Source organism: Manacus candei, unplaced genomic scaffold, assembly GCF_025592945.1.
Source record: "Manacus candei isolate 608988 ecotype Guabito, Panama unplaced genomic scaffold, ASM2559294v1 h1tg000076l, whole genome shotgun sequence".
Taxonomy (NCBI): domain Eukaryota; kingdom Metazoa; phylum Chordata; class Aves; order Passeriformes; family Pipridae; genus Manacus; species Manacus candei.
In genome coordinates this window covers 7,640,616-7,662,382 of record NW_026138124.1, presented here as the reverse complement: position 1 = coordinate 7,662,382, position 21,767 = coordinate 7,640,616, and the positions used below count along the sequence as shown (strand labels likewise).

The window sequence follows — 21,767 nt, the reverse complement described above, 5'->3', positions numbered from 1 at the left end:
GGTGCAGCGCTGCCAAGGGGGGGCATCTGAGCAGGGTGGAGAGGTGTGAGCAGGGGGTAAGGGGGGGAACACCGGGTGGCCTCTCACAGGCACCCCCTCAGCTGCCCCAGCAGACCCCCCGCACTGCGGTGGAGGGCAGCTGTGCAGCCCCACACTGGCTATGGGGTGCAATGGGGCTGAGCCCCCCCCACCCCCTGGCAGGCAGAGCAGCTCCCGGGTAAGTGCACTTGGTAGCGCCTGGGCAAGGGGCGGAAGAGGGGACTGGGCAGAGGCCCCCGGCTCTGGGGGCACCCCGGGACCCCACGCAACTGGCAGCCCCACCCATCTGGGGCAGGATGTGCCCCCACCACCTTCCTGGGGTGAGGTGCTGAGCAGCACCCCATAGGGCAGTTGGGGGGGCCAGGGCTGTCCTGGGGAGGGGATACAGTCTGTGCAGTTGCCCTCCCTGGTTCCCGCCACCACAGGTGCGGGATTGACACCCACCCCCAACCTGTCCTGCTGTGGGGTGCCCCCACCCCACCCACTGCTGCCCCAGCTGTGGCAACATTCTCCCCCATACCAGGGCCAAATCCTGCCCCGCCTCCCCATTTGACCTCTGCAGTTCTTGGACTGGCTCCCCCCAACCCGCTCCCCCTCTGTGCCCCCAGACACTGGCTGTGTCCCCATCCCCTCTGGGGTGGGTGAGGGACTCAGTGGGGGCGCGGGATCACTTCTCCGTCAGCGAGAGCTGCAGGATCCGTTGCAGATCCTCTTCCTCCTGCCGCGTCCGGCGCTCCGCTTCCTCCTGCTCCCGCGCCGACAGGGCCATGGCCAGACGCAGCTGCTCTGCGTAGCTGGGGAACAGGGCACTGGGCCCCCTGCCCCCCCCCGGGGACGGGGCGACGGGGGGCCGGGGGGCCGCCGTGTGCTGGGGAGTCCTGGGGGGCAGCAGGAGCTCAGCGGGGGTCCCTGTGGAGCTGGTGCCCACTCCCACCCCCCAGGGGGACTGGCCGGACCTTACCAACCTGTCTCCCCGGCGGCCTTCGTGCGACATGGGGTGGGTGCCCGGCTTGCTGTTGGTCAGTGCTTCCCAAATGGTCACCTGTGGTCGGTGGCAGAGGGGTGCTTGGAGAGTGGCACCCCAAAACCCAGCCCCCTAGGATGAGCTCTGACCCCACCACCAGGGATAGGGAAATGTGGGGTGAACACCCTGGGCAACACCAGGATGGGATGAGCAAGAGTCCTCCAGCCAAGGCAGGCAGGAGGAGGAGAGGGTGGCAGTGCCCACCTGGTCGTACTCGCTGCCAGCTTCCAGCAGGCTCTGCTGGATGGCAAACTGCAGCAGGTCATCCTCATCCTCCCTCAGGGCATCCTGGTGGGTGCCCACCACGCTGTACCCCCGCGGCACCTCGAACAGCGCCGGGTCCATCTCGCACGCTCGGCACGAGGCTGTGGGGAGACAGGAGCCGGCACGGCTGGGCACTCCAAGGGACCCCCTCCCACCCCAGCAGTCACGTGTCCCTCACCCTGCTGTGACCCACTCCTACCCCACCAGCCGTGGTCCCTTCATCTCACTGGGACCTCTTCCCTCTCAACCAGCCGTGTCCCCCTGACCCCGCTGAGACCCATTCCCACCCTGCCTCACCAGCCACGTCTGACTCATCCTGTTGGGACCCCTCCCTCTCACCCCACATACTGAGGGAGCTGGAGCTGCTGACGCTGGAGGAGTCGCTGCTGGGTGAGGGCGCCTCACTGCTGGGGCTGTGCCGCAGGGAACTGACGGGCTCGTCACACCCGTTGAGGTTGCCAAAGGTGATGCGGGCGTTGAGGATATGGAAGATGGGGATTTCTGCAGGAAGGGGAAGAAAAAAAAGCAGGGAGGGAAGCTGGCTGTGCCAGCTGGGCCAGCAGCAGAGTTCCCCCCCATACCGATCTTGACAGGGAAGCCGGGCGGGAGGCGCAGGGTGATGAAGTCCCGCAGTTTGGCGAAGAGCGCGTTGCTTATTGCCATGAGGTCGATGATGGGGGCAACCTGCTCGCAGAGGGACAGCGGGTGGTCCTCGCACAGCCACAGCTTCGCTTTGAACCTGACGGGCACAGGCGTTGGGCTGCAGATCCCTGCCTGTCTCCCTGGGGGTGGGGACACAAGGGGGTCCCCATCTGCTCCTTCCCCTCTCACTTCTGTGTCTTGGTGGTGAGCTCCATGGGCCGTCCCATGTCCCGGTTGCCCAGCTCGAAGTTGGGGTTGAAATACTCCTCAGGGGTGATGGCGGTGGGGTTGGCGTGGCTCAGCGTCTGCGTGATCAGTGTCTGCGTGGGGGAACAGCCCGGTGGGGTGAGGAGGGGAGGTCTGACTGCAGGGCCACCTCCCAGACCTCCGGGACACTCACCCCGTTGTTGGGCCCCACGTGCTGCTCAGCGATGCCCAGGAAGGATTGTAGAGGGGTCTTACAGCCTGTGGGACAGGAGGGGGTGAGGGCAGAGCCAGGGGGGCCCTGCCCACCCAGCCCGTGCCAGCTGCACCTTTGCTCTTGCCCTTGTGCTGGTCCGAGAGGTGCTCAGTCCGCGTCCGCGTGATCAGCTCCACGTTGGATGCGCCATAGACCTGGATGAGGAGGGGAATGGCAGAGGTGGGAAACCCCCACCTGCAACTGGCCATGCCCCTCTGGGCGGCTCAACCCCCGCTGCCCCTCACCTTGGCCTCGTACCCATTCACCATTTCTGTCTTCTCGCTCCTCCAGCCCAGGATCCCAGACTTATTCCTGGAGCGACACAGCACCGTGAGCAATGGATGGGCTTGCTTGGACAGCCCAAGGTGCTCCGCACCCCTGGGGGTGGGATTGGTGCCACCCCTGCCCACCTCTCGAAGGCGATGTTCTTGGTGTCGAGCTGGGTGGTGACAACGGGGGCTGTCAGCCGCCCCATCACCTGCTCCTCCGTGGGCTGCACAGCAGCCAGCAGCACCTCCTGGTCGTGGCCGGCCAGGGCCAGCGTCTCCGAGTAGACCACCCGCCGGTCGTGGTCAATCTCCATCACCACCGCACTGGTGTCTGCAGGGAGCAGGGTCAGGACAACCACGCTCCCCACCACATTACCTGGCCCCGCTGCAGCCCCACGAGACTCTGCCAGCACTCCCCGCTGAGGGTGGGGGGACCCCCTGGGGCCACCTCACCTTGTCCTCGGAAGACAAAGCTGCGGTTGCCCCGCTGCCAGGTCATATGGTCGAAGCCCAGCAGTGTGGTGTCCACCCGCAGGTTCTGGCCGCTCTTCCACACCTTGTAGGTGTCACTGGGGCAGATCTTGGACACCAGAGGCACTGGGGAGAGATGCCGATAGCCCAGCCAGGGATGGGGCCACCTGCACCCCCGAGTGGGCTGCCAGCACTGAGCTGGGTGGTGGATGCACCTGGGGAACCCAACGCCTTGGCAGGATGGGGGTCTGCAAGCTTGGGGTGTCTGGGGGGTAAAGGGGCAGGGGACCCCTGCCCTGGGGATGGGGATGGGTGCCAGGGTTGGGGGAAACTCTGCTGGGAAACTCCCACTCCTCCCACAGCCACGCTCTGCCCTGAGCTCACCCCAGCTGGTGAACTCCCACTTCATCTCCACGTAGAAGTCCTGGGCCTGTGGAGCACACAGAGGGGTCAGGAGGAGCCTGTGGCTGGCAGTCCCCCCGCAGCCCCCGCGGGAGGAGGGAGGTACCTTGCGCAGCTTCTCCAGCAGGATGGGGATCCCGGCCAGGCGCTTGATGGCTCTCTGGTAGTCGCGGTAGCGCAGGACCAGCTGCACCAGCTCCAGGTCACGGGTGCTCACGGCCTCCTGCAGGACTGTGGGGCACAAGGGCAGTGCCCAGGGCCATGGCACGGCACACATGGCACTGCAGAGCTGGGCACTGCGCAGGAGCCACAGGCACGGACCACCATGTGAACGGTCCCCTGGGGAGCTGCAGCACCAAGGTGAGCATGACCATGCCTGTGCCTGTGCTTGTGCCCATGCCCATGTCTGTCCCTATGCCCATTTCTGTGCCTGTGCCAGGGGAGCCTGAGGGAGGACAGAAACAACGAGCCACCTGCTTACCTGTCCATCCACTGCGGTTCTCCTTGCCCACGTCGGCTCCATGCTTCAGCAGCACCCTGGCACACTCGAGGTGGCCCAGTGTGGTGGCCAGATGCAGTGGGGTGCGTCCTCGGGGGTCCAGCTGCTCGATGTCGGCCTGCCAGGAGGGAATGGGGCTCTGGGATCACCAGGGTGGCCACACCTTGCTCCCAGCAGCCTCCCACAGATGTGCAGCTCCCGGACAGAGAAAGCAGCCAACATTTGACGCTATCCCAGAGAACATCCCCACCCCTGAGCTCCCCCCAGGAGATGCACCTCAAAAGCCTCTTCCTGCTCCCTGCAGCCACTGCCATACGGTGGTGGCTGCCAGCACCCAGCACAGCTCGGCACGGTCAGGGCTGGACTGCACCCCCGACGCAGGCACGGAGCAGGGGCACGGAGCATGGCAGCGGGGGCAAGGATGCCCCTGGTGCAGTGCACACAGCTCTGCACATCTTGATGCAGCTGCAAGCTCGGGAAAAGCCCGCACCTCTGGGATTTGGGGGGGGCTGTGCCCAGTTGCCAGGCAGCAGCTGCCGGCAGCCCCCCTCCACCGGGGCCGGGAGCGCGGCGGGCGATGTGGGCTGCGGCGGGCGCACGTGTTCCCCTGCCTGAGCCTGAGCCGGGGGCGGGCGGCTGCGGGAGCGGAGCGGCTGCTCGGAGGATCCCCGGGGCCCTGGGGAGCCGCCGCTGGGGCTGCCGTTGTTTGTGCCAAACCCGGAGCCTGGCACCCAGCCAGCCCCGAGGAATCCCTTGAGCGGTGGCGGTGGGCACCCCCAACACCCACGGGCCCCGCTCCCCATGTGAGGAGCAGCATCACACCCGTGCCCAGGGCAGGGGACACAGCTCAGGGGGGCCTGGCCCACCCTCTGCATCCCCAGCACCCAGCTGGCGTAGAAGCCTTGTGCCCAGAGAGGGGCACTCTGATGCTGCCAGGTCAGGAGGTTGTGAGACAAATCCCAAATCATGGGTTTTGGGGAGGCCACCTCCAGGAGAACAAACTGGGGGTGCAGGACCCAAAGAGGCCAGCTGAGACTGGGCAGACAGAAGTGTTTTGGCATGGGCAGAGATGGGGTGTGGGCTCCCCGGTGCCCAGGGTCTCACCCACAGCATGTCCCTGCCTCTCTCCAGGCATGTCCTGCAGTCCTGCTGTCCCAGGAATGTCCCCATCCCTGTCCACGCTGGGCATTCCCATGGGCTGCATCCCCAGGGACTCACCAGGCAAGGGGACCCCCCAGTGTGTCCACACTGCCAGAGCAAAACAGCCCCCCAGTTTCCTGGGAGTCAATGTGCTGCTCCATCGCTCTCCAGGCGACTGCTGCTTCTTAATTGTGCTAATGAAATGACTCTAATTAAAGCTATTGCCCCCCAGCTGGGGGCGGGTGCTGCAAGCTCAGCAGGGCTCCCCAGCTGCAGCCTGGCCCCAGCGCCGGGTGGGATGAGGGTCCCCACTCTGGGGACACGGTGCTGGAGCCACCCCAGGGGACACAGCGTGACCCAGTTTTTGCCAGCAAGAGCTCAGTCCTGGGTCCTGGGGCTGGGGTGGCTCCAGCTTGGGGGCTGCGGCACAGACCTCCAGGTGCTGCCCATCATGGGGGTGTGACACCCCCTGGGGATGAGGACAGGGATGTCGGTGGCTTTGGGGTGGCAGCGGAGCAGCGCAGGACGGCAGCTTGGCCACTCCTCCTGTGCCAGCTGGGCACGTGGCACTGCACGTCCCATCTGCTGGGGTTGTCCCTGGGTTGGAGGACCCCAGTGCCTGCTCCTGGGTGAGAGTGAGAGACATGGGCCAGCATGGGGAGGTGGTGCCAGGCACTGCTGTCCCTGTGCAGCTTCGGGTCCCTGTCATACATTATGGGGCAGGCTGTGGCGTGGGGTGTCCTGACACAACAGGCTCTGTGTCACTGCCTGCCACATCCTCGTGATGTCCCTGCCCTGGAGACCTGCTGACCCTCTCTCCCTGGTGGAGGAAACTGTGGACGGGAGCTCATGGTGACAATTTGGGGGTGACCCACACAGGGCTCTTATGGGAAGAGAGGAGCAATGCTGCCCCAGTGCTTCCCAACCCCAAACACCTGCACTTCGACTGGGGGGATGTGGAGCCACTGCCCTGTGTGGGTCTCTGGGGTGGCAGAGAAGGGCAGAGCTCTAAAACAGAGGGACCTCCAGCCCCCAGGATCACACACAGCCCCAGCCCCAACCACTTACCCAGGGGATGCTCTGGCAGTAAGAAGGGCTGAGCTGTGTCCCTGGATGCCCTGGAGAGAGCAGGGGGCCTGGGCTGGCCCCCACCTCCATCCCCCAAGCCCCCACCTGCCAGAGAGTCTGGCCTGCAGCACCCATGGCCCCCCCATGCACCCCTGCGGGGCACACGGGGCTGGCTTTGCTCTGACCCTGCAAATGCCAATGGGGGCCATGGCAGAGCCCCTCCACTGGCCAGGTTGGGGGGTTAGAGAGCCTCTCTGCAGGTGAGCGGGTCAGAGCCCCCCTCGCAGCCCCTCCACCTCCCCGCGTCTGCCGAGCCCAGCTTTGATCTCTGCCGCGCCGGGCTCCTGGGAAAACTGACCCCACATTACCACGGAAATGAAACCACTGGCCATGGGGTGGGGGACCGGGGCGATGCTGGCGCAGCCTCCGGCTGGACCCCACAATGGAGGCGGGTGTGGCGGGAGCCATCGCCTGCATCTCGGCGGGAGCATCGCGGCACAATGACCCCCGTTTCCTGCACCACCAGAGTCCACCCAGCATGGCCCTCAGCGCCTTGGGGTGCAAGGACCTGGGCCGAGGGAGTGGGGATGCTCAGCACAGCCCGCCGCCAGCCTCCCTCCAGCGCCTGCGGTTTCCTGCATCTTCAGGGTTGGGTTTTAATTACCTGAATTGCAACGCCATGGGGGAGAGGGAGGCTGGGAACCCGCCGGGGATGCACCCGCACCCTGCTCCATGACCAGGCGGCTGGGAGGTTCCCGGGCTGAGGGACACAGTGAGTCCCCTCACACTGAGAAGAGCCTGCCTGGCCTCGTGGGGATGGGGGGCTGCACCCCAGCAGCATCAGGGTCCTTGTCCCCCCCTCAGAGGGGCTCAACCTGACGGTGGCAAGCTGGTGACTGCACCCCAGGGAGGTGGCAGTACCCGGAGAAGTGGGGTGCGGGTTGGGGTTCGGGGGTTTGCAGAGGCCTAGCAGGGAGCTGGGGACACGTGTGGAGGGATGCTCGGGGCTGTGTGTGCCGGAGGATGCAGGGGAGCCGCGGGTGGTACCCACTGCTCCGTGCCAGCCCCGGGGGCAGCAGACACAGTCGCGGGGTGCAGGTGGGGACGCACCCCACACTCCCGGAGCTCTGCCAGCGCAGAGAGCGACGCCATCCCTATCACCCCCCTCATCTCCATCCTCATCCTCATCCCGGCTCCGAGCATTGCATCAGCCCGAGCCGAGCGGAGCCGGGCCGGGCCGTGCCGTGCCGGGAGTGTCCCCGCGCCGCCCCACCTGCTTGGCGCTGAGCTCTCGGTCCAGGTCACGGGCGCGGTTGTGCCAGACGAGGTAGTGCAGCGGGTACCTGCCCTCCGGCCCCTTCCTGCCCGAGCAAGACGCGAGCATCCTCCGTGCATGCTGGAGCGGCGCGGCGGGCGCGGCGCGGGGCGGCGCGGGGCGGGGGGGGCGCGGGGCGGGGCGGGCCGCCACCTCCCGCCCGGTGCTTCCCCGGCCCCCCCGCACCGCCCGGCCTCATGGGACTTGTAGTCGCCCTGCCCGGCATCGCCCCCTTCTTCTTCCTCATCTTCATCCTCCTCCTTTGTGGCCCCTCTCCCGCACCGCTCGGCCCATCACCGCGGCCTCCGACCCCGCAGAGGGGCTGCAAAGGGACACTCCGCTGGCAATCAGCATCCTCCCCAAATTCCCCCGCTTCCCAGGCTGATCTTCCCTGTCCCAGCTGACCCGCACTCGCCCCGTGGGGCAGTGGGCACGAGCACATGGTGGGACAGGGGCGAAGGCGGCAGGTGGGGACCAGGTGGGGGCCGTGCGGGGGTCGTGGGGGGACCCCGATTCTCGCCCCCGCAGCACCAGGCACGGGCCCCCAGCCCCGTTTCCTTTTCCGCCTGCGTCTCTCCCGGGCGGGCGTCGCGTTTTCCGGCTGCCGCCCGAGAACAATGCGAGGCTGGGCCTCCGCGGCCGCCTCAGCCTCCGCCGGCGCCACGCTCCCGGCCCCCCGCCCCGCTGCTCCCCACCCTCCCACGGGGGGAACCCCCCTCGACATCATTATTCTCCGTTCTGCCACGGCGGTGGCAGTGGTCGCGTCCCCCCACCCCCGGTGCCCGCACAGCATCCCCCACCCCCTGCCAGCCCCGCTGCCCCATGACGTCATGAGCCATCTCCTCGGTCACCCACGGTGAGGTCACCCCGCCTGCCCCACCGTGCTGGGGGCAGGATCTGACCCCACTCCCCTGGCTCCCGCAGGGCTCTGACCCCCACACACCTGTTTGGGGGGCCCCCATGGTACTGGGGTGTCCCCCCTGCTCCAAGTGCTTATAGGGTCACAGTTAGGGAACAGACCCCAAATGGTCCCCAGTTCCCACCCCCCACCCCCAAAATCCCCTGCTGAACAGCCCGGGGCTGTGGACCAACCCACACATCCCCACTGCAGTGTCCTGGGGAGCACGCAGGTAACCCCCGTGTTCTGGGACCCCTGGTCTGCCCCTGGCTGCCCATGTTGCACCCTGGGGTGTATCCGGGATGGGGCAACAAGGAGGGAGGGTGCACAGGATTGGGTGAACAGTGCCAGAGGTGGCTTTGGGAATGGGCTGGAGGTGCCCAGGGCTGTGCTGGATCTAGGACGAGTGCCCAGAGCAGGACTGAAGCAAGTGGGGGGGCCCAGGGCTGAGACTGGAGTGCACAGGACCCGAACTAGGACTAGGACCAGGACCAGAACCATCCATCCGGGATGAACAGGACCAGGGCTGGGAGCAGGACCAGGGCAGTGCCCTGGACTGAAAAGGGGAGCGGGAAGGCACTGAGGACGGGGATTGGCGTCAGGACTAATGGACGCCCGGGACCAGAAACAGGACCAGGGTGATGCCCAGCAGCAGGTGTAGTGTGCCCGGGAGCGGGCTGTCCTGGGGGCGTACGCAGGTGCGGGTGCGGGGCGGGGGCGGTGCCGGTGCGGAGCGGTGCCGGTGACCGTGTGGATTCGGGTGCGGGCTCCGGGCGCGATTGCGAGTGGAGGTTCGGGTGCGGGTCTGGCTGCGGGGCGGCGCCGGTGCGGGTTCGGGTGCGGATCCGGGTGCGGGGCGGTGCCGGTGCCGGTGCGGGGCGGCCGCGGCGGCGCTGCCGGTGGCGGGGCGGGGGCGGTGCGGCCCCTCCTCCGCCGGGGCCGGGCCTGCGCCGCTTCCTGCGGAGCCGCCGGGCGCTGGGAGCAGCCGGCAGCCCCCGGCCCCGCCGCCCCGGGCCCCGCCGTCCCCGCCCCGCCCCGCCGCCCGGCCCCCCCCCTCCCCGCCGCCGCTCCCCCGGCGGGCCCGGGGGCGCCGCCGCCGCCCCACGCTGGCGCAGAGGCCCGGGCCCGGGCCCGCCTCGCCGCTGAGGATGTCCCGGAAGGCGCCGCGGGCAGAGGTGTGCGCCGACTGCAGCGCCCCAGGTAAGGGCCCCCCCGCACCGGCCCCGCCACGGCCCCGCCAGCCCCCCGCGCCTCCTGCTGCACCCCCCCGGAGCCTGCCCTGCGCCCCCCCGGTGCGTTCCCCTCACCCTCGTGAGCCCCCTCTGCGCCCCAAGGCACCCCCCGGTGCGTCCCCGCACCCCGGTCAGCCCCCTCTGCGCCCCGAGGTGCTTTCCCCCAGTCTGCTCCCCATGAACCCTTTTGCCTCGCCTTCTGCACCCCACATCCAGGGCCCTTTGTGCCCCCCTGGGTGCCCCCAGGACCCTCACCGGTGATTCCCCCCTGCACCCCGCGCTGCACATCTAAGGGACCCCCATGGAGCTCCTGCTCTGCCCCCCAGGAACCCTCTGATGTGCCCCCAGTGCAACGCCCTGCCGAAGCCCGTGACCCCCTTGGTGCACCCCCTTTACTCCTTTAGAATCTCCTAGTACGCCCCAAACATGACCCCGATGCCCCCCAATGCCCTCCTCCGTGCTGCTCCAGTGCACCCCGCGTTCACCCACCGCCCCCCTGCACCACCCACAGCGCTCACACCCCAGCGCGGGGGCTGCTGGCACAGGCTGGAGACGCGCCGGTCGGTGCTAGAGGCACCGATGACCCTGAAAACGGCAGGATGAGAGGGGGAAACTCTCCTACTCCCCCCAGCACCCCGCAGCCAGCACCCACCCCAGCTGGATCCGGACTTGGCGGTGCTGGCTGGATGAGCCGGGCGGCCGCCACGCTGCAAGCCAGAGCCGAGCCTGGGCAAGACCATTCCCATTCCCCGGCGGTGCCGGTGCCCGCAGCCCCCACGCTGGGCACGCGCCCGTGGGCGTCACGGCGGGGTTGGCCCCCCCGCAAACCCTGCCCGCGCCAGGGCTGGACCCCAAACCTGCCCGTGGCCAGTGCAGGTGGCCCCCACGGCAATGAATGAACGGGTCTCTGAGCCGGCCCCGGAAAGCTGCCCGCGGGCCAAGGCTGTGCCGAAATTATTCCGGCCACGTGCCAATGGCCGGATCCTGCCAGGAGAGCTGTCGGCACGCGTGGGCACGAGGCTGCCCTGCCTCCGGGCGTCCCCCGTGCCGGCGGGCAAGCGGGGGGCCGGGGGTTCCCGGGGCGGTGCCGGGGCTCCCTGCCGCGGCCGAGGGGAAATGGAAACCAGTTTCTTCCAATCTCTTATCGCCTGGCAGCCATGGGAGGAAATGAGTTATAAAGTCCAGAGGCCGTTTCCTACCACACCGGGAGCACCCGCTGTCACTGCCAGGGATGTGCTGCCCTGCCCTGCATGGTGGGGTGCCCGTGGGGTGCCCTGATCCCTGTGCCCGAGCTCCCTTGGCCCCATGCAGGGATGCTGCCTGGCCCCAGCCCTACCATCATCACTGCGGGGCTGAGTGCTGGGGGTCCCAGTGTCAGTCCACATTGCAGTGCAGGGGTGGAGGTGCCAGGAGCTCCCTTCAACTCCAGGATCTCTCCAGGGTTTGGGGTGTCCCCATGCCAGCGCTCCCCCAGCTGCTGCAATGCCCACCCACATCCCACCACATCCCACCCCAGAGCGGGAGGGGCTGTTGCCCCAGGGGTGCTCTGGACCCGCCTGGATGGGGGGCCGCGGGCCGGCTCCCCCCGCACAGAGCGTCCTGTTCCCGGCGGTGCCCGTGGGCAGCGGGTGTGAAGGCACAGATGCCGCCGCACCGGCTGCCAAGGCGCTGCCATCTGTGTGCGCGGGGCTGCCAGGCTGGGGGGGCCACCACTCCCCTCCCCCGGCCACCCCACCCCGGCCCCAGGGCACTGCAGCATGGCAGGGTGCCGTGCCCCCCTAAAACGGTGTCCTCAGGGCTCTGGGGGGCGTGTGGGGAGGGGTCCAGGACTCCGCAGGGAGGAAGGAAGTGGAGGAGGCTTGGCCGCCTGCCTGCCTGCCTTCCTCTGGGGGGTCGTGGGGCCGCTGTCACCCCTCAGGGCCATCGCACCGGCCACTGCTGCCAACCCCCCGGGCCCTGTACCCCCCGGGCTTGGGGCATCTCCCTCCTATGGGGTAGCATGGTGTTTGTGTAGGACCTACAGAAACAAGGGGTGGTGGGGCTGGGCAGTGGGTTTCAGGGCTCCCCGTGGTGCCCCGCAGAGGGGATGCCCGGGAGCGGTTCGGCATCGTCACCCCGTGCCTGGCTGCGTTTCACGGGAGGGGAGTGCTGTGACCCAATGCAGGGGTCCCCAAATCCTGCCCTCATGCTGCTGTGGACAGCTGCAGCTCCACAGCCACCCCATGGGGTAAGACCCCGCAGTCCCCAGGACCATTTTTGGGGTGCGGGTGTGAGGAGCTGCCGCCTGGCTGGGAGCAGTGCCCCCGCGAGTGCCGAGTGCCGGGGTTGGTGCCAGCGCGGGGCCAGCGCGGCTGCTCAAACGGTCCTTTGTTCCCGGCGGGGACACAAAGGGCTCCAGTCCGGCCGGGGCCAGCGGCGGGGCTGGGGTGGCATGGCAGTGTGGGGGGCCGTGGCACCTGCCCCGGAGCCAGGGTGCCCTGGGGGGCTGATCTGCACTGGGGCACCGAGGTTGCAGATTCGGTGACCACCCTATGTGGGAACCCACAAACTGGGGGTGCCCCCCTACTGGGGAGGCACACTGCCCCCGTCCAGGACCCCCCAAACACCCAGCCAGGGGCTCAGGGGTGCGTGGCATCGCAGTGAGCCAGAGGGCCCCTGCTCAGGGTATGCTGGCATCATCCCTGCCACTGGCCGCCCTCCTGATGGTGGGGGGCCAAACCCTGCCCCCCTTTTGGCTGGTGGTTGCTATGGGAAACCTGTGGGTTTCCCCTGGTGATGGGCTGAGCCCCTCTCCATCTGCGGGGAAATGGTTGCTGTGGCAACGCATCCCCCCTGCGGGATGGATGGATGGGGAGGGGACTGCCTGGGGAGGGGACACCCGCTGACACCCCATGCCACCCTCAGACCCTGGCTGGGCGTCGATCAACCGCGGGGTGCTCATCTGTGACGAGTGCTGCAGCGTGCACCGCAGCCTGGGCCGCCACATCTCCATCGTCAAGCACCTGCGCCACAGCCCCTGGCCCGCCACCCTTCTCCAGGTGGGTTCTGGGGACACAGGAACGTGGGGAGATGCACAGTGGGACCCCCCGTGCCCACTGGGCCCTGCCTGTCCCCCGCAGATGGTGCACACCTTGGCGAGCAATGGGGCCAACTCCATCTGGGAGCACTCGCTGCTGGATCCGGCGCAGGTGCAGAGCGGGCGCCGGAAGGCAAACCCCCAGGACAAAGTGCAGTGAGTGCCCCCTGTACTGTGGGGAGGGGGTCAGCACTGTCTGGGACCCCACTCCTCACCTTAAAACCTGCTGCCCCCCTCAGCCCCACCAAGTCGGAGTTCATCCGTGCCAAGTACCAGATGCTGGCCTTTGTCCACAAGCTGCCCTGCCGAGATGACGACGGTGTCACTGCCAAGGACCTCAGCAAGGTGGGGTGGGGGCTCAGGGACCCCCCCCCCTTGGCTGGGGGGATAGATTGCCCCATTACCAGCTCTCTCCTCCACAGCAATTGCACTCGAGCGTGCGGACGGGCAACCTGGAGACCTGCCTGCGCCTGCTCTCGCTGGGCGCCCAGGCCAACTTCTTCCACCCGGTGAGCGCTGGTGGGGCTTGGAGGCTCTAGGGGTGGTGCAGGGCTTAGGGGTCCCCAGAGCGCTGTCCCACAGGCAGGCTGTGGGTCTGAGGCTGCCCATGCCTGCAGGAGAAGGGCACCACACCACTGCATGTGGCCGCCAAGGCCGGGCAGATCCTGCAGGCAGAGCTGCTGGTGGTCTACGGCGCCGACCCCGGGGCACCCGACGTGAACGGCCGGACCCCCATTGACTATGCCAGGTGAGGGTGGGGAAGGGGCACCCCTGCCTGCACCCCCACCTAGGGTGGGCGTTACCCCTGCCCGCCCTCCCACAGGCAGGCAGCCCAGCACGAGCTGGCAGAGCGGCTGGTGGAGTGCCAGTATGAGCTGACCGACCGGCTGGCCTTCTACCTCTGCGGCAGGAAACCAGGTGAGTGTGCGAGTCCTGAGGTGGGGAGGTTACCCTGGGGGCAAGGGGGGCACGAGGCCCCGCTCAACACCCCTCTCTTTGCACAGACCACAAGAATGGGCACTACATCATCCCGCAGATGGCTGACAGGTGAGTGTCTGGTGCCCGCGGCCCTGCCACCCTGTCCCATGTCCCCCCCAGCGTCCCCGCTGGGCTGAGGGGGGGACCCTTGTCACTGGAGCATCCCTGGTGGGGTGGGGGGGGTCAGCGTGCCCGCGCGTTTAACGTCCGCCTTTATCCTGTTCTTCCCTCCGCTGCCTTCTCCGGAGCGCAGGGTGCGCCCAAAGTGCATGGCACAGAGGTATTGTCCGCTCGGCTCTTGGCTCCGGGGGCCCCCCATGCCACTGGCATGGGCCCCCCCTGCAGCCCCGGCCGCTCGGCCCAGCCCAGCACCTGGGGGGCACTCGGGGAGGGGGGTCCTGCTCGCCTTCTGCCACCTTGTCCCCCTGTGCCTGCCCGCCAGCCCTGCTTGGTGAAGCCCCCAGTGCCTGAAGGGAGGTCCCTGTCCTGGTGGGGTACAGCTGGGGACTGTTTTGGTGGGAACGGGACAGGAATAACCCCCACTTCGTCTCTCCCCCCCTCCCTGCACCCCCCAGCCTGGACCTCTCTGAGCTGGCCAAGGCAGCCAAGAAGAAGCTGCAGGCGGTGAGTGGGGGCTGGGGCAGGGCTGGGGGTCCCGCCTGCTCCCCCCATCCTGCCTGACACCGTCCCCTGTCCTGCTGCAGCTCAGCAACCGCCTCTTTGAGGAGCTGGCCATGGACGTCTACGACGAGGTGGACCGTCGGGAGAACGACGCGGGTGAGCGGCGGGTGGGGGGTGCAGCCCCCCAGGGCTGGGGCGGGCGTCACTGGCGCGGGGAGGAGCAGCCGGCGGGGCCGTGGCTGAGCCCTTCGCTCCCCCCTCCCTGGATGCGTCCGCCGGGACCGCAGGCCCCTCCTTCTTCATTCCTCTGGCCGGGGAGGTTTGCTCAGCGCGAGGGGCCGCCGCTGGGTGCTGGGGCTGGGGTGCTGCCGGAGGTGGGTACTGGGACCCCCAGGGATGGGAACTCAGCCTGGAGGGGTGCCCTTGGTCTGGGGGATGGCGGGGGGGGCCACCCCGTTTCCATGGCGAGGTGGGTGCCAACAGAAATGACAAACCCTCTCCCCACTGGCTCGTGGTGGCGAGCTGGTGCCCCAAGGAGTAAGGAGCAGGGGGTCCCTGCTGGGGGGCGCAGGGGGGACCCCAGCTCTGCGGGGTGGCTGAGGGAGGCAATTCCTGTCAGCCCAGCTGGGCTCCGCTCCCAGCCCCAGCAGGCTGGCCCCGCGCCTGCGCCTGCGTCCTGCCAGCTCAGGCCCCGCAGCCTGCTCGTCCAGGGGGGTCCAGCCCCTGTAGCCCCCCGGAGTCTGACACCAGGTGCCTTCCTGCAGTCTGGCTGACGACGCAGAACCACAGCACGCTGGTGACAGAGCGCAGTGCCGTCCCCTTCCTCCCTGTCAACCCTGAGTACTCGGCCACACGAAACCAGGTGAACCCTTCCCCCCAGGCCTCATGGTTCCCCCCCACAAGGCCTTGTGAACCCCCCCGTGCACCCAGACCTCTGCTTACCCCCTTTTCCCTGCCTCCTACCCCCAGGGCCGGCAGAAGCTGGCCAGGTTCAATGCCAGGGAGTTTGCCACCTTGCTCATTGACATCCTTGGGGAAGCCAAGCGCCGGCAGCAAGGGAAGAGTCTGTTGAGCCCCACAGGTGAGGGACAGAGGGCAACAAGGGGGAGCTGAGCATCCCTCCCCACCCTGTGCTCAGCACCCCCTTGCCTTCCCCCAGACGCCCTCGACTACTCGCTGCGGAGCCAGAGTGACCTGGACGACCAGCACGACTACGACAGCGTCGCGTCCGACGAGGACACGGACCAGGAGCTGCTGCGCAACGCCTCCCGCAACAACCGTGCCAGGGTGAGCCCTGGACCCCACCTGGACCTCTGCCCCAGCTGTGGGATCCCGATGCTGAGCCCCTTTCCCCACAGAGCATGGACTCCTCCGACCTGTCGGACGGCCCCATCACGCTGCAGGAATACCTGGAGGTGAAGAAGGCTCTGGCTGCCTCTGAAGCCAAGGTGCAGCAGCTGATGAAGGTGAACAACAGCCTGAGTGATGAGCTGCGCCGGCTGCAGCGTGAGGTGGGTGCGGGGCCGGCAGGACCCCCCCCTTCATTGTATTCCACTCCTTGCTGAAGCCTCCCCCCGCTCCTCCTGGCTGCAGATCCACAAGCTGCAGGCAGAGAACACGCAGATCCGGCAGCAGAGTGGTCCTGCACACCCAACCCCGGCCCCCAGCGAGCGACCAGAGCACGGGCACCCCCCTGGCACGGCCCCCACACACCGCCGGGACCGCCAGGCCTTCTCCATGTACGAGCCGGGCTCGGTGCTGAAGCCCTTCGGGCAGCCGGTGGAGGAGCTGGTGACACGGCTGCCCTTCGGCCCTGGTGTGAGTGTGCTGGGGCAGGCGGGCGGGTGGGTTTGGGGTGCAGTCACCTCCCCAGCCCTGCAGGGTGCTGGGTCCTGTCCCCGCGGGGCCGTAACCTTTCATGTGTCACCAGGAGGTGGAGGACGAGGCTCTGTACTCCATGCACATCCCGGCCAGCGTGTACCGGGTAAGGGGGCCGCAGCGGGGGCGGCTCCTGCATGGGATGTGGTGGCTGTCGCCTGCCCAGGATGTGGCCTTTGGGATGTCCTGTCCCCCCACCGCCCTGAACCCTGCTGGGTCAGGCCGGGGACCTCCCCAAGGGACGGCGGCTGTGGGATGTTCCTGCATGCAGGGTGGCGGTGTCCCCTGTGCTCGTCCTCCCCTGCACATCACCGAGGTCAGCTCCAAACCCTTCTGCACCATGTTCAGCACCGGCTTCCCCTCTGTTCCCCCTCCAGATCCGGAAAGGTCCATCTGGCTCCTCGGTGCCCTTTCCCCCATCCTCCCCGCTGCTCTCCTGCCAACCGGATGGTGCCCGACACATGGTGATGTACTGGGGAGGGGGGTAACTCTTGGGGTGGGGAGACCCCCGGCCCTGCGTGGGTTTGGGCTGGGCAGGGCTTGACGCTGTTCCTCTGCCCTGCAGAGCAAGCTAGACCGGCACGGCAGCGGCACCGACAGCGACTACGACAACACGCAGGGGGGTGAGGTCCTGATCAGGTCAGTGCTGGGGCTGGGGGCTGTGCCAGGGAACATGGGGACACATGGAAATGCAGTTGACACTGACCCCAGGGGGTTGGTCGGTCCCTGCAGCATGGAGGGCAAGCGGTTTGTGGAGCTGAGCAAGGATGAGGACTTCCCTCATGAGCTGGACCCGCTGGACGGGGAGCTGGACCCTGGACTGCCCAGCACAGAGGACGTCATCCTCAAAACTGAGCAGGTCACCAAGAACATCCAGGAGCTGCTGCGGGCGGCGCAGGAGTCCAAACATGACAGGTGAGACTGGTGCACAGCCTTGGGGTCCCTCTGGACCCCCAGACCAAGGGGCTGTGGTCACACAGGGCCATCCCTGGCACCCTCTATGGTCAGGAGCCATGGTCTCCTGCAATGCTCACTGCTTACCCTTTCTCCTTGCCCCCAGTTTCGTGCCCTGCTCGGAGAAGATCCACTCAGCTGTGACAGAGATGGCATCGCTATTCCCTAAGGTAAGAGGGGTGGTGTGTCCCTGGGGTGGGGATGGTCCCCACCCAGACACTGTCAGCTTCCTGGGCATGGGTTCTGATGCTGGTCCTGTGCCCTGCTGCAGAAGCCGGCTCTGGAGACGGTGCGGAGCTCCCTGCGGCTGCTCAACGCCAGCGCCTACCGGCTGCAGAGCGAGTGCCGCAAGACCGTGCCCCCCGAGCCAGGCGCCACCGTGGACTACCAGCTCCTGACCCAGCAGGTCATCCAGTGTGCCTACGACATCGCCAAGGCCGCCAAGCAGCTGGTCACCATCACCACTCGTGAGAAGAAGCAGTGAGCACCAGCCCGCGCCTCCCCCCGCGTGTCCCCCGGCCCCACGCTCTCTCTCTCTCCCTTCCCTCTGGCAGCAGCCACCACCTGGGGCGAGCGTGGCTGCAAGTGGCCTTTTTGGGGAACTGGGGCACGGGGTGAGCTGACCGTGCCCCCTGCGCTGTCAAAGGAGCTGGTGCTCGGCCTGCGGGGTAGGTGCCTGTGTCCCCCTGTACAGCCCCCTGCCCGCCCCGTGGCACGCGCCTAACTTATCCTGTACAGTACATAGCCTGTGTAGCTGTCCATGGCGGCGGTGGCCTTGTACCCCCACCCCCTACAAAGCCCCTCTCTGGGTGGCCGGTACCCCCGGGGCCACCCACGGCATTACACTGGACTGGGACGCCCGTGGGCCCCCCCTTCCCGGGTGTCCTGAACCCCTCCCCGGGTGTCCTGCCCCTCACCGGGGCTGCGCTCCCCACTGTAAGATGTGTCCTTGTAAATTTGTATCAATAAAGTTGTGAGCATTGCACGGGCCCCCTGCCCCGCTCCCGTGCCCATGGAGGGTCCCGTCCCCCTGGACCGTGGGTTCACCCCTCCCCGGCGCCAGGCAGACTTGGCCACGTGTCCCTCCCGTTTCACCCAGTCCCCTTGGCCCCGCTGGCGGCTGCTCACGCCATCCCCAGCACAGCCCTGCTGTTTGCCCAGCCCCGGGGCCGGGCTTTCCCAGCCCGGCCCTGCCATCGCTCTGCGAACCCGCAGAGCACTGAGGCTGCCGGCCGGGGCTCTGCTGCCTCCATGCTGTCCCCAGAGGGTTTGGTGGCCGCAGCCACAGTGCTCGTGGTACTGGGCCTCCTGGCTTGGTGCCTTTGGGAAGGGAGGCTGGAGGTGCCTGGAGACTTGGCAGAGGAGGAGGAGGAAGAGGAGGGGATCCCCTTCATGGCCGAGGAGGGCTCAGGGCGCTGCCGGCTGCTGTGCAAGCCCTCGGCTCTGGCCCAGCACCTGGTGCGGAGCTTGGGGCGGTCGGCAGCGCTGCGGGGGGGACGGTGGCCGTGGCCACGCTGGCCTCAGCTCCAGATGCTGCAGCAGCTCCTGCAGCTGCCTGAGCCGGAGCCAGTGGTGGCCCGGGAGCTCCTGCAGCTCTCTGATGCTGGGCTGGTGGCCCTGGACTGGCTGGTGGGACCGTGGGGGGCTGTGGGTGGCAGTGGGGGGGTTTCCAGCCCGGTGCTGCTACTAATCCCCAACGCTGCTGGGAAGGTGACGGGGGGGCTGTTGCAGCTGGGGCTGCGGGCGCTGGAGCGGGGCTTCATCCCCGTCATCTTCAACCGCCGGGGCCACAACGGCTGCCCCCTCACCACCCCCCGGCTCCAGCCCTTTGGAGACCCCGGGGACCTGCGGGAGGCCGTGACCTACCTGCGGTGCCGGCACCCCACTGCCTCGCTGCTGGCTGTCAGCGAGGGCTCAGGCTCGGGGCTGCTGCTCGCCTACCTGGGGGAGAGTGGCTCCTCCAGCCGCCTGGCTGCCGCCGCCTGCCTCTCCCCCATCTTCCGTGGCCGGGACTGGTTTGAGGCTGCGATGCCCTGGCTCTACGAGTGGCCGCTGCTCCTCCACCTCAAGCAGGGATTAAGCAGGTCAGTGAGGTCCCTTGGGTTTGGGAAGGTGGAGGGAGGTATCCCGGGAACCCCTCATTTATCTTTGGGGGTGTGCGTGCAGTTCAGCACCCAGAGCTCCAGCGCCGGGGCAGAGGTGCTGAGGGCAGCAAAATGTGCTGGTTAATGAACACCAGCCTGGAGCCAGCTGCCATGGGGCCAACCGGGCCACCACGTGTGTTCCCAGCCCTTCTGAGGCTGAGGCAGCATCTCAGCGTCCCTGGGCTGGGAAATCTGTCACCGCTGTGGGGGGTGGTGAAGCCCCTGTGTGGTGCTGGACCCCGAGGGGGTGAGTGGGGCTGGCCACTCTCCCTGCACTGTCGCTTCTCCCCAGCAACTGACACCGCGTTATTGGCCCTGCAGGGCTTTGGGAGGGACCGTGATGTCAACCCACAGCTGAATAGGGGGCTGTGACTGCTGCCCTCCCTTCCTAAGGCATCTAGGTCCCCTGTTGCCCAACACAGCCAGGCTGGAGCAGCCCAAGGACAGGAGACACACCACCCTGGGCCAAGGCCTTGAGCAAGTGGCACCTCCCTGGGCGGTGCTGAGACCTTTGTGGGGGCAACGGGGCCCTGCTGGTGGGCAAATGGGAGCCAAAAAAAATGCAGGTAAACCCTGAAATGTTGGGGCAAACAGGTGGCAAGTCAAGCTGTGGCAAGGCTCAGATGGGTGAAGAAGGCACAGTGCTTACTGCGGGGATGGAGTATTGGGGGTGGGCAGTAGGGTGTCTGCCCCCCCTCCCCATTTCCCAATACCCATTGCAAATGCTGCTGTCACGGCAACGGAGCAGAGTGCTGGCTGTCTCCCGTTGCCATGGCACCCAGGCTGCGCTGTGGGGACCCTCCAGCATCCTCGGCAAGGTGCCGGAATGGGACCCCCAAACCACCTCTGGGGTAGAGCGTTGGTGGGGCGTGCTTGAGATCACCCCCAGTTCCTACGTGCAGGGCCGCGGCTGGCGCACAGCCCATGGCAGCACCCCCGCAGCTCTCAGCCCCCGGGTGCATCCCTGGGGCCCTCAGCAGTGTCAGCCAGCCCCTGCGGCATCCCCGTGTCCCCCCAGCCCACGGCAACATCCCCTCAGCCCCCAGCCCACTGCGGCCGCCCCGTCCCCGCAGGTACGCGGGGTCCCTGGCCGAAGCGGTGGACATGGACAGGCTGCTGGGCAGCCGCTCGCTGCGGGAGCTGGAGGAATCCCTCTTCTGCCGGACCCGGAGCCGCCCCACGAGCTGGGAGGTCTACTGGGAACGCAACGAGCCCCTGCGCGACGCGGACGAGGCGGCCGTGCCGGTGCTGTGCCTGTGCAGCGCCGACGACCCCGTGCGCGGCCCCCCGGCCCGCAGCCTGCCCATGGAGCTCTTCCGCAGCAGCCCCTACTTCTTCCTGCTGCTGACCCCGCGCGGGGGGCACTGCGGCTTCCCCCGCCGGGCACCGGGGCGCTGCTGGGGCCACGAGGCCGTGCTGGAGTATTTCAGGGCCATGGCCGAGTTCCTCCGGACGGAGGAGCGCAGGAAGGGGCAGCCGCGGCCCCGCAGGTGGGGGGGCCCCGCCGCCGAGCCCCCCGTGTTCACCTGGCAGAGGTCCTACACGCGGTAGCCCCCCTTCCCCGGGGGGCTCAGAAAGGCAGGCAGACACTCCGTGTACTAAAATTACTTTATTACAGTTGATTTTTTTTTTTTAACATTTCCTTTGCTATGATACAAAGGATACTTACAAACAAAATATTACATATGACCTTATTTTTTTTTTCTCTTCTCTTATTTTCTGACAACTTGGTAACAGCTTTAAATGCACAATCTATACAATTAATACAGGTTATATATGAGCTATAATGTATGTTGAACCAGAAGAATACCAGAATACTGACAATATACTGTACATTAAGCCTTACCAGTTAGTGCTCGTGGCATTTTCTACAAGAAGGAAAACGCACACCTGTAGATTCACTCATACCAGCTGGTGCTACCAGACACGGAAGCAGGAAGGAGTTTTAATTCCCCTGGTTAAATCCTTCGTGGCCCATCACCGTGGTGCTGGGCATGGAAACCTCAGACCAGTGTTCATAGTAAAACAGCAGATATGTGTGTGTTTTTTCTAACTAATGCTCTGTGGCACAGCACGGCGGGGCCGGGCGCCTTCCCCCGGCATGGCCTTGGCCATACCTGGATGATGCCCCAGAGCAGACGGCCACGGCGCTGGGGCCGGGCGCTGGGCGAGCTCTTGTCGGGGAGCTGGACCTCCTTAGGGAGGGGAGAGGGAGAGGAGGAGGAGGAGGAGAGGAAAAGCAGCAACAGCTTTGCTGTCATCAGCAGGCAGCTCTTGGGTTTGTGCACATGGACAGGCAGGCGCCGAGGGGGGAAGAGCAAGCCCAAGGCACGGCGCTCCCCGGCACGGCTCCGAGCCCGGCCGCACACGGAGCTCGTGCCCGGCAAACCCTC

General features: G+C 67.3%; 3 protein-coding genes across 10 annotated transcripts; 2 read left to right on the top strand and 1 right to left on the bottom strand.

Moving 5' to 3' along the window:
• Window positions 1-683: 683 nt before the first annotated feature.
• Window positions 684-12,607, bottom strand: ANKRD13B (ankyrin repeat domain 13B). Of its 4 annotated transcripts, none has more exons than XM_051809997.1 (15): window positions 11,060-12,607; window positions 4,053-4,188; window positions 3,678-3,802; window positions 3,554-3,599; window positions 3,152-3,295; window positions 2,840-3,029; window positions 2,675-2,741; window positions 2,503-2,584; window positions 2,370-2,434; window positions 2,159-2,289; window positions 1,909-2,066; window positions 1,676-1,828; window positions 1,268-1,428; window positions 1,001-1,081; window positions 684-917 (listed from the first exon to the last, which is right to left on the bottom strand). In XM_051809997.1, exons 1-15 carry the CDS (start codon window positions 11,480-11,482, stop codon window positions 690-692), a joined length of 2,190 nt encoding a protein of 729 aa, XP_051665957.1. In that variant the 5' UTR covers window positions 11,483-12,607; the 3' UTR covers window positions 684-689. The 4 variants fall into 4 exon arrangements, with proteins under 4 accessions (XP_051665957.1, XP_051665958.1, XP_051665960.1 ...); XM_051809998.1 differs by having other exon boundaries at window positions 1,005-1,081; XM_051810000.1 differs by lacking the exon at window positions 11,060-12,607 and adding an exon at window positions 7,552-7,726 and having other exon boundaries at window positions 1,005-1,081.
• GIT1 (GIT ArfGAP 1) lies at window positions 9,527-18,219 on the top strand. Of its 4 annotated transcripts, XM_051809992.1 has the most exons (22): window positions 9,527-9,691; window positions 12,628-12,761; window positions 12,843-12,955; window positions 13,039-13,144; window positions 13,222-13,308; window positions 13,417-13,547; window positions 13,623-13,717; window positions 13,804-13,846; window positions 14,031-14,057; window positions 14,353-14,401; window positions 14,482-14,554; window positions 15,163-15,260; window positions 15,368-15,479; window positions 15,558-15,685; window positions 15,757-15,909; window positions 15,992-16,216; window positions 16,329-16,382; window positions 16,654-16,740; window positions 16,842-16,915; window positions 17,009-17,191; window positions 17,337-17,400; window positions 17,502-18,219. In XM_051809992.1, the coding sequence occupies exons 1-22, from the start codon at window positions 9,640-9,642 to the stop codon at window positions 17,712-17,714; spliced, it is 2,301 nt and encodes a 766-aa protein (XP_051665952.1). In that variant the 5' UTR covers window positions 9,527-9,639; the 3' UTR covers window positions 17,715-18,219. The 4 variants fall into 4 exon arrangements, with proteins under 4 accessions (XP_051665952.1, XP_051665955.1, XP_051665953.1 ...); XM_051809995.1 differs by lacking the exon at window positions 16,329-16,382; XM_051809993.1 differs by lacking the exon at window positions 14,031-14,057 and having other exon boundaries at window positions 9,528-9,691.
• Window positions 18,220-18,370: 151 nt separating this feature from the next.
• On the top strand, window positions 18,371-21,419 carry ABHD15 (abhydrolase domain containing 15). Of its 2 annotated transcripts, XM_051810010.1 has the most exons (3): window positions 18,371-19,314; window positions 19,768-19,940; window positions 20,448-20,851. In XM_051810010.1, the coding sequence occupies exons 1-3, from the start codon at window positions 18,482-18,484 to the stop codon at window positions 20,720-20,722; spliced, it is 1,281 nt and encodes a 426-aa protein (XP_051665970.1). In that variant the 5' UTR covers window positions 18,371-18,481; the 3' UTR covers window positions 20,723-20,851. The 2 variants fall into 2 exon arrangements, with proteins under 2 accessions (XP_051665970.1, XP_051665969.1); XM_051810009.1 differs by lacking the exon at window positions 19,768-19,940 and having other exon boundaries at window positions 20,448-21,419.
• The last annotated feature ends 348 nt before the right edge of the window (window positions 21,420-21,767 follow it).